General features: G+C 35.4%; 1 protein-coding gene across 1 annotated transcript; it reads right to left on the reverse strand.

Annotated features, from left to right (window-relative positions):
• Positions 1 to 1667: 1667 nt before the first annotated feature.
• On the reverse strand, positions 1668 to 11445 carry ps (RNA-binding protein Nova-1-like protein passilla). Its single transcript, XM_074138084.1, has 8 exons — positions 10972 to 11445; positions 8900 to 9046; positions 8668 to 8810; positions 5865 to 6018; positions 4480 to 4677; positions 4211 to 4397; positions 2260 to 2551; positions 1668 to 2073 (listed from the first exon to the last, which is right to left on the reverse strand). The coding sequence occupies exons 1-8, from the start codon at positions 11087 to 11089 to the stop codon at positions 1813 to 1815; spliced, it is 1500 nt and encodes a 499-aa protein (XP_073994185.1). The 5' UTR covers positions 11090 to 11445; the 3' UTR covers positions 1668 to 1812.
• Between the last annotated feature and the right edge of the window lie 1630 nt (positions 11446 to 13075).

Here is a 13075-nt window from a genome sequence, read left to right on the forward strand (position 1 = left end):
TTTACTATGAGAAAGGTAAAAAGGAGGTGATCGAGGCGCGCGTTAAACTTCACAGGCCGCTACCACAATGCTATCATGCCAACTTCTCTTGAAAATCAATCTAAGTGTGACAATAAGTAAATTTTCTGACCGAAATTCTGACAGGACGTCTAGTTGGTTGAATGGTGGTCAAAGTAGCATTAACGGTCGATGCAAGAAGAGCGCATTAGTTGAGTTAAAGACAAGTTGAGCATTATGAAGTAGCCATTTATCAGGGATTCCTTCCTTATCCGCTTTCCAAGAATCTGCCAACTAGCATATGGAATTTTACTCAACAGTGGCACAGCGTTATTCCGGTTTAGGTTGAAACTGCAAAGACTTATACAAACTCAGTCACTCACCTACTTTTCCCCCTCTGATTTAAATAATAAATTGAAGAACTTAATTAAATTTTTATACATACACCGTTAACTCCAAGCTTAAAGCCAACCAACAAATATGTTCTTCGGTAAATCAACTCCAACAAATTAGAAACTGAAGTGTAAGAGTTTATTTAATGGAAAGCGAGGGAATGGTAGAGCAAGGGCTGGTAAGACAGTCAGTGACAGCGCAATATATTATGAGCATTCATCCAAAATTATAAAATTTAATAATCATTTAGTTAAAAACGGTCATTATTTTTATTACACCTTCACTTAAAATTTGTATATCCCTTCCACTTACTCTTCTTTTTTTTTAATTGCATGTTAGAACATGCAGATAAATAAAACAATAGCAATAAATATTTTGTTCTCTCTAAAAATTAATATCACCAATTTATTATTTTTGAACAAATTTTATTATTATTATTACTTAATAATTATCTCTCCTGCAGATTTTTGAGGTTCCTTTAATTTTTGAGCAGGCTTCTGCAGGATTTTCGCTTTTTTCCTTTTTTGAATAATCAAAACAAATAAGGAATTCGTTTGCGTAGATTGTAAGGAATGAGAAAGTTAGCTACAATCTGGGCATCGGGGGCAATATAAACAACTCGCCCATCATGGAGATATGTATAGTGAGCTGTGAATTACTGAACATGGGTTACATGTTTTGTAGAAACAGTCTCAACAGAACAAAACAGCTAGCGGTTAAAGGCAAAGACCGCAAAGCTAAGATGTATTGTGGTAGTGGGTACTTTTCTCCGTCTTGGCCTTGGATTTTATTTTAGATATTAATATGAGAACTTTTATACTAATGTATGTTTGTTATCTACCTTCCGTGCATTACACCTAATAAGGTAGTTACGAAGTAAAACTCGCGTAAAAAATGCACATTATTTTCACTGTCTGAACTGCCCTTAAAGGAGTGTTCAGTACAGCATGTTTATCAACTGGTTGAGGTTATTAGTTAGTGTAAATGAATCAGTGAGCTCATTATTCTATTTGGCCCAGATTTGACAACGGCCATCCTGCCAAAATTTTACTCTACTCAACTTGGTGAAGGTTTTGGATGGACTACTAAATGCTTCTTCAGATCTCATGATATCCTGCATGAAATCCTGACCTTTGCAAATCATGAACCAAAACTAAGCAAGCCCACTCAGATAGCTCGAGCTTGGATATTACTTTTAACAACCGAAATCTCACACTACAAGAGCTCTGCAAGCTAAGAAACCTCACAGCCCAGATTTACAAAGCAGAAGAGACGATACTAACAAGTAAACAGAATTATTTTAAGTTAAAGTTCAATAACAAATTTTAAAACCTCTATGAACTTTTATATCTTAAATCATAGAAAATAAATCCGCCTTTTAAATTTTTCATATTATATATATATATATATATATATAAACTTCTAATGCAGCATCAACAATTGCGAATGGCGTGTCCTCTTGAGTTCTTCATCCTTGATGCGTTGATCGATGAGATACTGTGCAGTGGATACGGCTGAATGAGTACCAGATATTGTCACTACGCGATTTCTGGTACCTGGTGCATAGATACCCTTTTTGGAGATTTGGATAATAGCACCAGACATCTGTTGGATTTCAATCAGTGAACGCCCACCGGGGCCCAAGATAGCGCCAACAATTACCTCAGCAATCTCCATTTCAACCTGGGAACAATAAGGAAGAGTGTTAATGCAATCTTGCATTTGAAACATGCTTTGCATTTCTCCTTAAAGTGGGTGAAATACTTCAATATGTACTGTCTTGGAGCATTTGTTCTTTACATGGGTGGTTGACTTGTGATATATATATATATATATATAGTTCAGTGCGAGACGGAAACAGTACTCTACCTTCCTTGGCTCCTTTTTGTCAGCGCCGTCGTGCTTGTTGGCCAAGCCAAACGAGTTGTTGTTGACGTGGGCGGCGGGCGGTGAGTTAGGGCCTGAGGCGCTCGGGTGCCTGAACGGCTCCAACGCCAAATCCAAAACGGTGCGGTGCGCCGCCGCGCCCCCGATCGGACCGAACACACCATTTGAGGCGGTCGACTCCAGCGAGGGCACGCCTAGAAAGGCAGCGGCGGCGGCCGTCGCATGACCCGTTGCAGTGTGTGCTGCCCCAATGCTCACATCGAGCATGCGGTATCTGCAAGTAAACAACCGAACATTACAAGAATGTTCATCTAAAAAAATCCTTATAGTTGCAGTACCCATCAAGAAGAATGACGGGCTTGTTACATTAATTATTAACCCTTTTAATTCTCTTGACTTTTACAACTCCAAGATCCTGTGCCCGAATTTATTACCCATTCTTAAAGAAACTTGAATTGTATTATAAGCCCTATACTAATTGTATATACTAAATTTAGCCTTCAGTACTAATTGTGAGTAGAAAATTATTTTGGTTGACCAATCTCTGAGTATTTCTGAGTGTTGGTGGCGACCCCCACCCGTTTAACCAGCTCTCCCATTTTAATTATTAATATCCTCTCTATCTCAAGGTTTTTCATAAAAACTCAGTTCTAATTAACACATAAGCAAAATTTGGTAGTTGGTCGTTAGACCCATCTTCAAAAATGATCAATTTAAACAATGTAGAATGTCCACGATCACAAACCAAAAGTAATCGCCCCTCTAGAATTAATCCAAATGATTACGGATTTGTGCTAAGAGTAAGGCGGCGCAGAATACACTGCTTGGATTCCTCAGTTCGGAGATTAAAAAAGCTCACAGAGAAAATATTCGTGGACCACGTCGAACGTTTCCTCGAAGCAGAAGGGGGAACACAGTGCTACTTGTAGTTGTTTATAGTTTTAGCAAATTATCTGGTTACACCCACTGTGAAAAGCTATTACTAGAAGTAATACACAGGCGCTCAATGCGAGAATATTTCCAACATTCGGATTGCCAACGATTTTAGTTTTTTTAACTTTTTAAAACTTTACAATGTAATAATTACAGCTATAAATATAAATTTAAAAAATATAAATCTATGAAAGTAGTTTGTATTTGTTTAGTTTGGATACATATGTAGATTTTTAGTTAAAAGTTAAATAAAATATTGAAGAGGTAATTTTAGTAAGCTATACCCTAAAGGTACTAAAAAAATAAATTGGGTACATGACAGACAAGTATAAGTAACTAGAAAAAGGTGTAGATAGTTGGGAGGTATGATAGGGAGGTTATAGCGAGCACAGCTAATCTATCCAGCTGTTCTGTTCCTGCTGCTCATTTTATAATTAATTTGAGAAGATTGTAATAATTTTTTTAGTCACATGATATATATGGTATGAAGGTATATGGTATGGCATATGACATATGGTATATTTACAAGCAGAATTCTCTATACACTCTTTAAAAGTGTGTTTTATAAACCGTAATAACCTTGAACAAGGTGATAAAAAAAGGCTAAAATTGGGTTTACAAGTTAAAAGTGATCTTCCTGAATGGATTCTTATATTTTCAGCACTTACAAATTTTCCTTTTGGCACATTTTGCCAATTTCTTTTCTTTTTCAATGATTACAATATTTTTTTAATATTTAGTATTTTATTAGTACGTTTCTATTTAGATCACATTACATTTCCTATGTAGAACATTAGATCCACGTATTGTACATATAATGTATAACGTATAACCCCTTTAAAAACTTGAATTAATTTGTTTAATGTCCTTTTCCAATTCCTCCAATTCGATGATATCCCTTAATGCCCATCTAATTTTTTTATCACCACTTAAAACCCTTAGAACTAATTACTACACTAAAGGAACCAAGAATTACATTATATGGCACAAGCATACTCACTTCGCCAAAGTGGTGATAGCTGAGGAGATTTCCGTTCTCGCATGATCAGGATATCCTGAAGTACTGAGCGCCATTGTGATGGAGCTGACAATTTGGTTGATCAACGTCTGCGGTGGAGATGTATTTGGTTCCAGGTTTATAGCTAAATTTAGGCCGTTCAATCCGGAATTGTCTAGCAGTCCTGCCCCTGGAAATGTTTCAAAGATATATGATAATCTCTGTTGGCCAAGAATTACTTAATAAAAGAGTGACTGTGAATATGGACTAACATGGAGCAGCTGATGGTAGTGCTGAGGTGCCAAAGGCAGGTTGAGCTGGCTGGGCATACGGTGAGCCCGTCGGATTGTAGTTGGCCACAGGGCCTGTAATATCCGCATAACTGATGTTCAAACTACTACCACTCTGCGGATCTTCTTGCACCTTCAACAGTATCATCTCGCACGCTTTCTTATTGTTTTCCGTTTCCCCTGGAGGCAGAATTCAACTATCAGTTAGAAGCAGAATAACACAGGACTGTGATTAAAAAGCTGTTTCGATTACTTTCATCTAATTTCCATGTATTTCGGTGCTTAAAACGAAAAAAATATTGAAAAATTCCCGGACGTCAGAATTTGCCACAAAATGCAAATCTCTTCCAACTTTGTAAATTTTTCTCAATTTTTGGTACTTTTTGATCTTAGGGTTTTTAACGAAATTTAAAGTCAAAATTACAGGTAATTAATTCACATCAGTGCATTCAAGGTATACAACGCCAAATAAACATAACTTTTCATTTTGCAAGCTGAACGCGCAGGCTCTGGCATGCCCGGGCTTAAATTCCATTGTTTTTCCTTGTTTCTCGCCTGTTCACACTTCTTCACCTCAGTTCGTGTTAGCTCGACAACCGTATTTCCCAAAATTAGCATTATGGCTCAGCGGAAGAGTATTTATTCGCCCGACAGTTTCTTTTACATTTGTGGTGAATATAAAGTGTTGAAGCAACAGCTGAATATTACAGACTTTGTGAAAAAAGTATACTTACAGAAGTCATAGAGAAATTTTTAGTCAATAACAAAGATCCTGACTACAAAAGGATCGTCGACGAACGCTGAAAGCACTTCAAGCTTTAGGTTGCGAGATGAATTTGAAAGTGCATTTCTACTATTCCCATCTTGGCAACTTTCCTGAAAATTTGGGAGCTGTGAGTGAAGAGGAAGGTGAACGATTCCACCAGGACATTAAAGAGATGGAAAAAAGATACTAGGGAAGATGGAGCATTACGATGATGACAGACAATGTTGGGCGCTTCAGAGAGACATTCCAGATGCTAATCATAAGCATATATATACCAAGAGGAGCCTCACAGGTTAGAAGAACCGATTTTAGTGTTAGTGAGCTCATTCCATTTGAAAAAATGATTTTCATGAAAAATTTGTTATGAAAAAATAATTTTTTAATTTATTTAGTTTATTTTGAGGTATTGCCTTATTTAAAATAGTTAACTAAATTGTCAAAAAACGTGATGTCCTATGACAAAACGGAGGTCATTTTCGGATACAGCGCACCCAAAAACATAAAGATTATGTGGATTAATCAAAACAGCTCTAGGAAAACTTTTTTTGTGCAGTCCTGTGTAATCAGACTTGCAAATGCAAGCAGACTGCAAGTATCTTACCCATTACGGTGATGCAGCGTTCCTGCAATGATTGGTCCTTGGCTTTTTGTGATATCTGCACATACGCACCACTCTCCTCCTTCAGCTGCTTAATGTAACTGCCGCCCTTGCCTATAATCATGCCAGCCGTTGTATTAGGGACCAAAATCTTTAACTGAAACAAAAGATAGGGATGAAAGTTGTAGTCTTCAACAGACATTAATCATGTTGTTATAATCTGTTATGGATTTTCTCTACTCTACTTCCTCCTACTCCAATTACACTGTGGTACAAAACTACACTTTCTTTTGGGCACATAAAGGAAAATAGTGAGATTCTGATAGTGTTTTTCCTCCCAATTGAAATATTGAATTAGTTTTTCTTTATCACGTACAGTTTTTCTGAGATACGCAATTAAATTTTGAATAAAGGGTTACATTTACAATATATTTCGCGATACCCTACTAGGCTACAACGTAACTATTTTTCTTCTATACTTGGCATCGGGAACGTCTCTTTTCAGAGCCCAGCAGTAGCATCAGCTAGCATCCGTCCATTCTATTTTTCCTAGCATCTCTTTTTAATGGCGGAGATACCTTGATGGAACCGATCCCAATGTTCATGACTTACCGTATCGAGAATGTCAGGAAAGAAATCTGAACGAGAGTCCTGAAATACACTTTGAGAGACATGTTACCATTACAGTTCACTATAATTTCATGGTAATTCAGGGATTTGCGGTTTCCTAAAAAACTTCTAACCACATTTTTGATTGACTTCCACACGATTTTTTTTCAGCTAAGCTTAGCTGCCCTTCGAAAAATCCATCAGCTGTCAAAGCTCTTTTTAGAAGACTCACAAAAATTCATTCCTAGATTTTAGCATCACTTGGCACGAGCAAATTTTTCTTTCAAATAAAAAAAAACAGAACCAGTTTGAACCATAGCTTACACAAAGTTTTTTGAAAAGCTTCAGCTTTGAATGAAGAGGAAGTAAAAGAATGTCTTTAGGATTGATTAGTGCGGCATGAGAACATTTTTCTGTCCAGGTATGTCATTGACGTATTGTCCATTCCTTCTTGATATAGTTTTGATTTTTTTTTCTCCCTACTGTCATACTCGCACAAGAAGTACCAGTGGTCAAGTGTTTTCTAAGTTTTTTTAGTACAGTTAAGAGTTTTTTAAGTCCATTCTATGAATTTACTATTTTCTTCATTCAAATCCTTTCTACATTAAGTTTATAATAATAATAATTATAATTAAAATGTTGCATGTAAATGAATATGCAGCTTTAAAAATAATACGATAAATTTATGAAATGAATAACTAAAAATGATAGTCTGCAAAAATAAAAAAAAAATGTTTGATAGTGAAAATCTGTAGCATATTTTAAATCAACATAGAACGACACATATAAAACATGATAAACGATTCGAGCGCCAGAAAAAGCATATGTTTCAGCCATAATTTCATAGGGTTTTTAGCACTACTGTTTTTACTGAATGAATTAGGTGGGAGGAGGAGAGCCGCAAACTAACCTCGCAGATATAAAAAGGACACTGTCTATATATTGTATTTAAACAGCAAATCCTTTAAAATAGAAGAAATCAAAATTACAGATTTAACAGAAATCCCATAAATTAATTTTTCAGGAAAATAATACAAACTGCGGATTTCCAAAGATGAATGATCTTGCAGAAAAGCAAGAACTTTAAGACTGAAGAAACTATAATCCAGTTTAAAGAAAAGTTAAAGGAGAAAGTGATTAACTAAACAAGCAGGATATAAATTTACTGGAAATAATTTAGAATGCTCTGAAAACTGGCGCTGCAGAAAAAATTGGACATAGAGAAAGAAAGAACAAAATGAGTGGTATAAATGAAAACTATGCCTTAGAGAGAAATGATGCCCAATTAAAATGTTTAACTGTAGAATTACATATTGATTGATTGAGTCGGCTGGACAGCTTCGAGATGGTTCGATGACGTTCAGGCGGATCACGCCAGAATGAGAAGGTGGGTGAGACGTCTTCTATCAATAAAGCCGAACAAGTATTTGCACATCATTGTACCAAGTTTAAAAAAAAATTGATGCAACAATTTTTTAGAACACCCCAAAAATCTCACAAACCTAATCTGTAACATAACATTTTTGGTAAACTGTTTTTTTATATAGTAATTAAGAACTTTACAAACGTTTAGATGTTCAGCAGACAAAGAAGTAATTATTGTAAAGTGACCTCGCTTTGAAAAAAACTCAAGCCGAGAAACGTCCCAAACCAATTTTATTGGGGAAATTTTCAACATATCCCGTTATGCATCTATAGCAAAGAAGTAACCAAAAAAACGTTGGAGCTATGAAGCGAGAATATTGCGAAAAAATGAAAACGCGTTTCAGTAAAATCACAATGCAAGTTAGGGATTTCGGCTAAAACCTAAGCATAAAACCGACAACAGAACAAAAATGTAACACCAAGAATGAGTTTAAATTTTTAGTTTTTGAGATGTTCTATTCAAACTCATCCACGAAGCGCTAAAAACATTATTTGAATGTTTAGGAGACAATAACATCTATTTCCGGTAAAATTCAAAATTGAAAATTTGATACTACATATTGCAATGCTCTCTCTTACAAATCAGAAGAGACAGTAGAAAGGGTGAAACATTAAACCGCTTTTCTTTTTTTCTTGTAAAAAATCAAATTCAATTCTCTTTACAATAAAAAAAAAGTTCAATCTTATTGGATTTAATGAGTTTTCAATCTGAATTCAAAAATGGCTGAATATGATGGCGTGAGCAACAATCTCTAGGGACGATTAAACTTACTTGCTTTTCCCGTTCGCCCATCTTTGCATCATGCTCAACGCCCGGCTTGTCTGGCTTCTCGCGGATCTTGAAAGTGATAAAGTCCAGCACGGCCATTATGGACTCGATAGTACCCGAGATCAGGCACACCCTCTCCGAGGTACCTGCAAACCCACAGAGCACTCAGTGAACGCACACTAGAACCTTTGGTAGGCCTCTCTACCCAGAACTATCACCTCTCTAACAGACTTACCTGGATAGAAGTCGTTCGCCTTAGACATCTTAACTCTGGCATTAGTATCCTTTTGAAGTTGTGCAATAGTCTCGCCTCCCTTGCCAATAATCGCCCCAGCAGCCATACTTGGCACAAGAATCTTGAAGTGGTATATACCTTCGTGACCTTCAGAACAGCACACCAACTTTGTGAGAACACAAATTCTCTTACTGCCAATTATTTCCAATAGAAATTTCTATAGAAATAATTTTGATTTGAAGAAACCTCTTAAAAAACCTAACCTAAAAGTGAAAGCAGCTTGTAGGGACTTGAATTGTTACAAGTTGCTCTGTCTGAGATCTGTTATTGGTTGCTACATTTCAGATAGCGAACTTTTCCCTTTCTTTTGAACTTGTGTAGGGCAATACAAATTGGAAGAAAAAATCCAATCTACCCCTTCTCATTGTGCAACTCGCGCAGACAACAAGCACCTACGATCAGACTAAAAGGGATAGTATGAAGAACTGTCTGACAGCCAGAAATGAGGTAATCCTCACTCTTACACTTCCTCACTTGGGCATTAAAATGTGAAAAAGGATAACCATTTTTAGAATAGAAAGGATGTTAGTAGTAGAAGTGAATTAGGGGTTAGGTAGTATCAGGCACATCCCTTACAGCAGCTTCTCTCTCTAACGACAATTTACCTAGAGGGCTTGTAAAGTTTCTGGGTGTTGGAGCAGATATATCTCCCTGAAGGGAGTGCATATCCATAACTGCCTGCTCCCTCTTTTTCTCGGCATTTCTTAAGAAATCTTATAATAAAATCCATAACAATCAATTCTCATAACTTTTCCGGCTTTCTTGGGTAGTACCAAGTGTTGTAGGCGAATTAACTTTGCGTTTAGTTTAGGGAGCTTTTATTATAATATTTTGGAAGACTTTGGAAGGGTGAATAACGTTAGCCGAGAGAGAGATAGGCTTCCACCCTATTCCTAAAACTTTCCTAGATAACGCTTTCAACTATTTCATCCATGGAGGAGTGTAGTCTCAACTGACGCCAGTGAGGGAACAATAATTGATAATATAATTTTAAAAAATCCACGGTAATCAAACAGTCCTCAAGTAGATGTTAATCCACGCTCAAGAATATTGCTTAATTTCCTCTTGAACACTTCTCACACAAACAACTCAATCAGGAATCCATTCAACAATGTCTCATTACATTAACATTACAAGGTAGGCAAGGTATTAGCTGAGTGGTTAGCGAATACTGAATTCCAACGCCGAGATCAAGGGTTCGAACCAAACAAAACTCTCAAGAAAGTGCTTAATGCTGTCATTAAACTATTATGTTAGATATATTGCATAAATATAGCCATTACTGCAAAGACCCCCCTCCAACAAATCTTTTTTTCATAAACCTAGTTTAATGTATCACTACGTTCATTCTTAACCACTCTATGTATGGCTTTAGATGTCAAGAATCTTACGAGCATTTGGAGCACTAGGTAGCCCAGTCTTTGCAAGGTATTTCGACCTCTTAAAATGACCATGTTTCTAATATTAAAACCTATTGACCTTATTTAATGCGAAACAGTACACATACTAAAAAGTAGTCGACCATGCAGTCATAGATCGACTCAATGACACTCACATACATTCGTGATAGAAGAAAGCCAATTATTAGTTTTCTTTGCATCGCTTTTTTGCATCTGAAATCCCTTACTTAAAATAATGTAGGCAGAGATTTTTTTTACTCCAATAATTATAGTTCTATTTTTTTTCCATTAATAGAACCAAGATATATGTACTACCATCAGGATAAATCAGTTTGTACCTACATACTGGGAAATAAAATATAATAAGAGTTACAAGGCACGCATCACCGTCCTTATTTACAAACAAAAAGTAGTTTCAATTAATTCTCTATAAATTTTTTTTTTTTTTTCAATTTGATGTAACTTCTTGAAGTAATATGTAGAAACATAAATATGTCAATGTAATTGTTACGTACTTGAGTAAATCAATGACTTCGTTTTTACTAAATGTAATTGCTTCCTTGATATGCACCAAGTTATATATACATATATATATTTGCATTTAAAAAATACCTATAGAAACATTTGACTTCTTTGTAGTAGCATCTTCCACATCAATATCTAAAGGCCTCTTCCTAGAGTCGACATTCTCTGGCGAGGGGCAAGTGTCCATACCGGATCCTGCTGCCATTTATCAATTTTTTTTTAGAAAATAAATTGACGTCTACCACTTCCTTTATGTTTTTGGAATATTAATAAATAATTGAATTAAGATAACTTTTCTCAACAAAAAAAGTCCAATAAAGTTTTCTTTCACATATGATCTGGTTCCAGTCAAAAATGAAAATAAACAATTCTGCTCAGCCAGCTATTTTATTACCAGTGTTGCACTGAATTAAATACACTTTAAAATTATAATGTTATTTAAAAAAGTTAGAGCATAATATCAAAACTTTTTTCCAGCTGAATAAATTCTACTTTATTTTTCAAGGAACTCTGTCAACAGCTATATAATTTAAATACTGCAACCTTCAATAGAAGGATATCTTAGGTTGGACTCACTTTTCGAAGAAATACCAGTTTACCCAATTTGACCTTCCATATTTCCAAAAGTCGGAAATAGGCACAAAACATTTGCCTATTTAAATCGATTTTTTAAATATATCAAATTGCATTGAACAATAATATTTTTATGTAAAGTTATTAAGTACAAATTAATAATTTTAAAACGGATTTATTGACTGAATATTGTTAATGCAGCAGAGAGGGGCTATCTCCGGACAAATTAAATTCATAACAACTCTAACTAACTAATAATTCATAACTATTTAATAGTTCAGAGAATCATTGTGGGTAACATAATATATTTCATATGTCAGCAAGATGATTAAATGAGTGGTACATAAATAAATGCTGCTTACACGGAATTATGAGCAACAAAAAAAACATAAAAAATCATATTATTTATTTCTTGCTCTCCGCACCAGTACACTAGACGGCTTCACTCTTCCAATGCCGCTTTAATTGATGGTAATTCGGTGCGGTTTTCTACGATACCCGTCCTTATAAGAAAAGGGTAAATACTAATATAAGACAAATCCTTTAATTAAACTATTATTGATACCAAATATAGAGACTAAGACTATACAAATACACTTAATATAGTTAGATAACTTTAAGCTAAAAGTGAATAATGATTCAGAGCATAAACAGAGAATGTCTGGTAAAGTCTGAATGTTGAAGACAAAATAAGGTAATTATTTTCCAAGCATTTGCTTTGGTGCAGCCCTTTTATACTTCCCTTCGCGTAAGAAACTCTTTTATTTTTTATGGATTCACTTCATTTTGTGGCACCCACTAGTTTCGCTTAGATGTAGAAGCCTAGTGAAGAGCTCCTGATTGAAGTTTGTAGGCGAAAGATTTTATACTCCGAAGAGTCGAACTCAGCCATGTAAACTACTTACAAGCTATCCATTCTCAAGCTTAGGCTAAATGTACATTTCTCAATCTAAAGTGCTCCTTAAAAGAAGGCCACAGGCTCTGTAGGAATTGTTTCGTGGCTAACTTAGGCGAAAGCCGAAATGCTTTATGGTTCTCTTTTTTATGATCTTTGGTTTTGGTGAATTGACAATAACCCTTAGAGGTAATAGTTTAACATAAGTTTGGTTATAATAATTATAATTTTGATGTTTACGTTGCAACTCTGTCTCACAGCCACAAGTACATATAATTGTAAATATTGAGGGGCCGGATGGCTGAAGTACAAGCAGCTGCCTTTGATGAAGATCTGTAAGAAACGCTCTAAAAGTTGAGAGGGAACAGTTCAATATGTCTCATAGAATATTTCGCTCACTCTCCATTTATCCATAATATATTCTCAACATTGTTCTGAGATACTTTAGTGCTCAGTTGTCTGTATTCAAATTCTTTTTATTGACTCTTACTCTCAGTAAACAAAAGTATTGAAAACGTGTTAAAGTTTTGAAATTGAGTTTTTAATGGAAATAACCGTTTTGAGGTTTTCTCAGTCCAACAAATGATTTTTAGAAAATGACCTGTGTTGTATATGTGGACGCCTAATAACTTTGCAAAGCAATTTCTCATCTACAATCCCACTTCATTGATGCATTTTTTCTTTCGTTTTTTCTCAAAAACAGCCGTGAAGATTTCCTTTACA

The sequence above is a fragment of the Rhodnius prolixus genome, unplaced genomic scaffold (genome assembly GCF_049639745.1).
Source record: "Rhodnius prolixus isolate KJV_2025 unplaced genomic scaffold, Rpr scaffold_11, whole genome shotgun sequence".
Lineage (NCBI taxonomy): Eukaryota > Metazoa > Arthropoda > Insecta > Hemiptera > Reduviidae > Rhodnius > Rhodnius prolixus.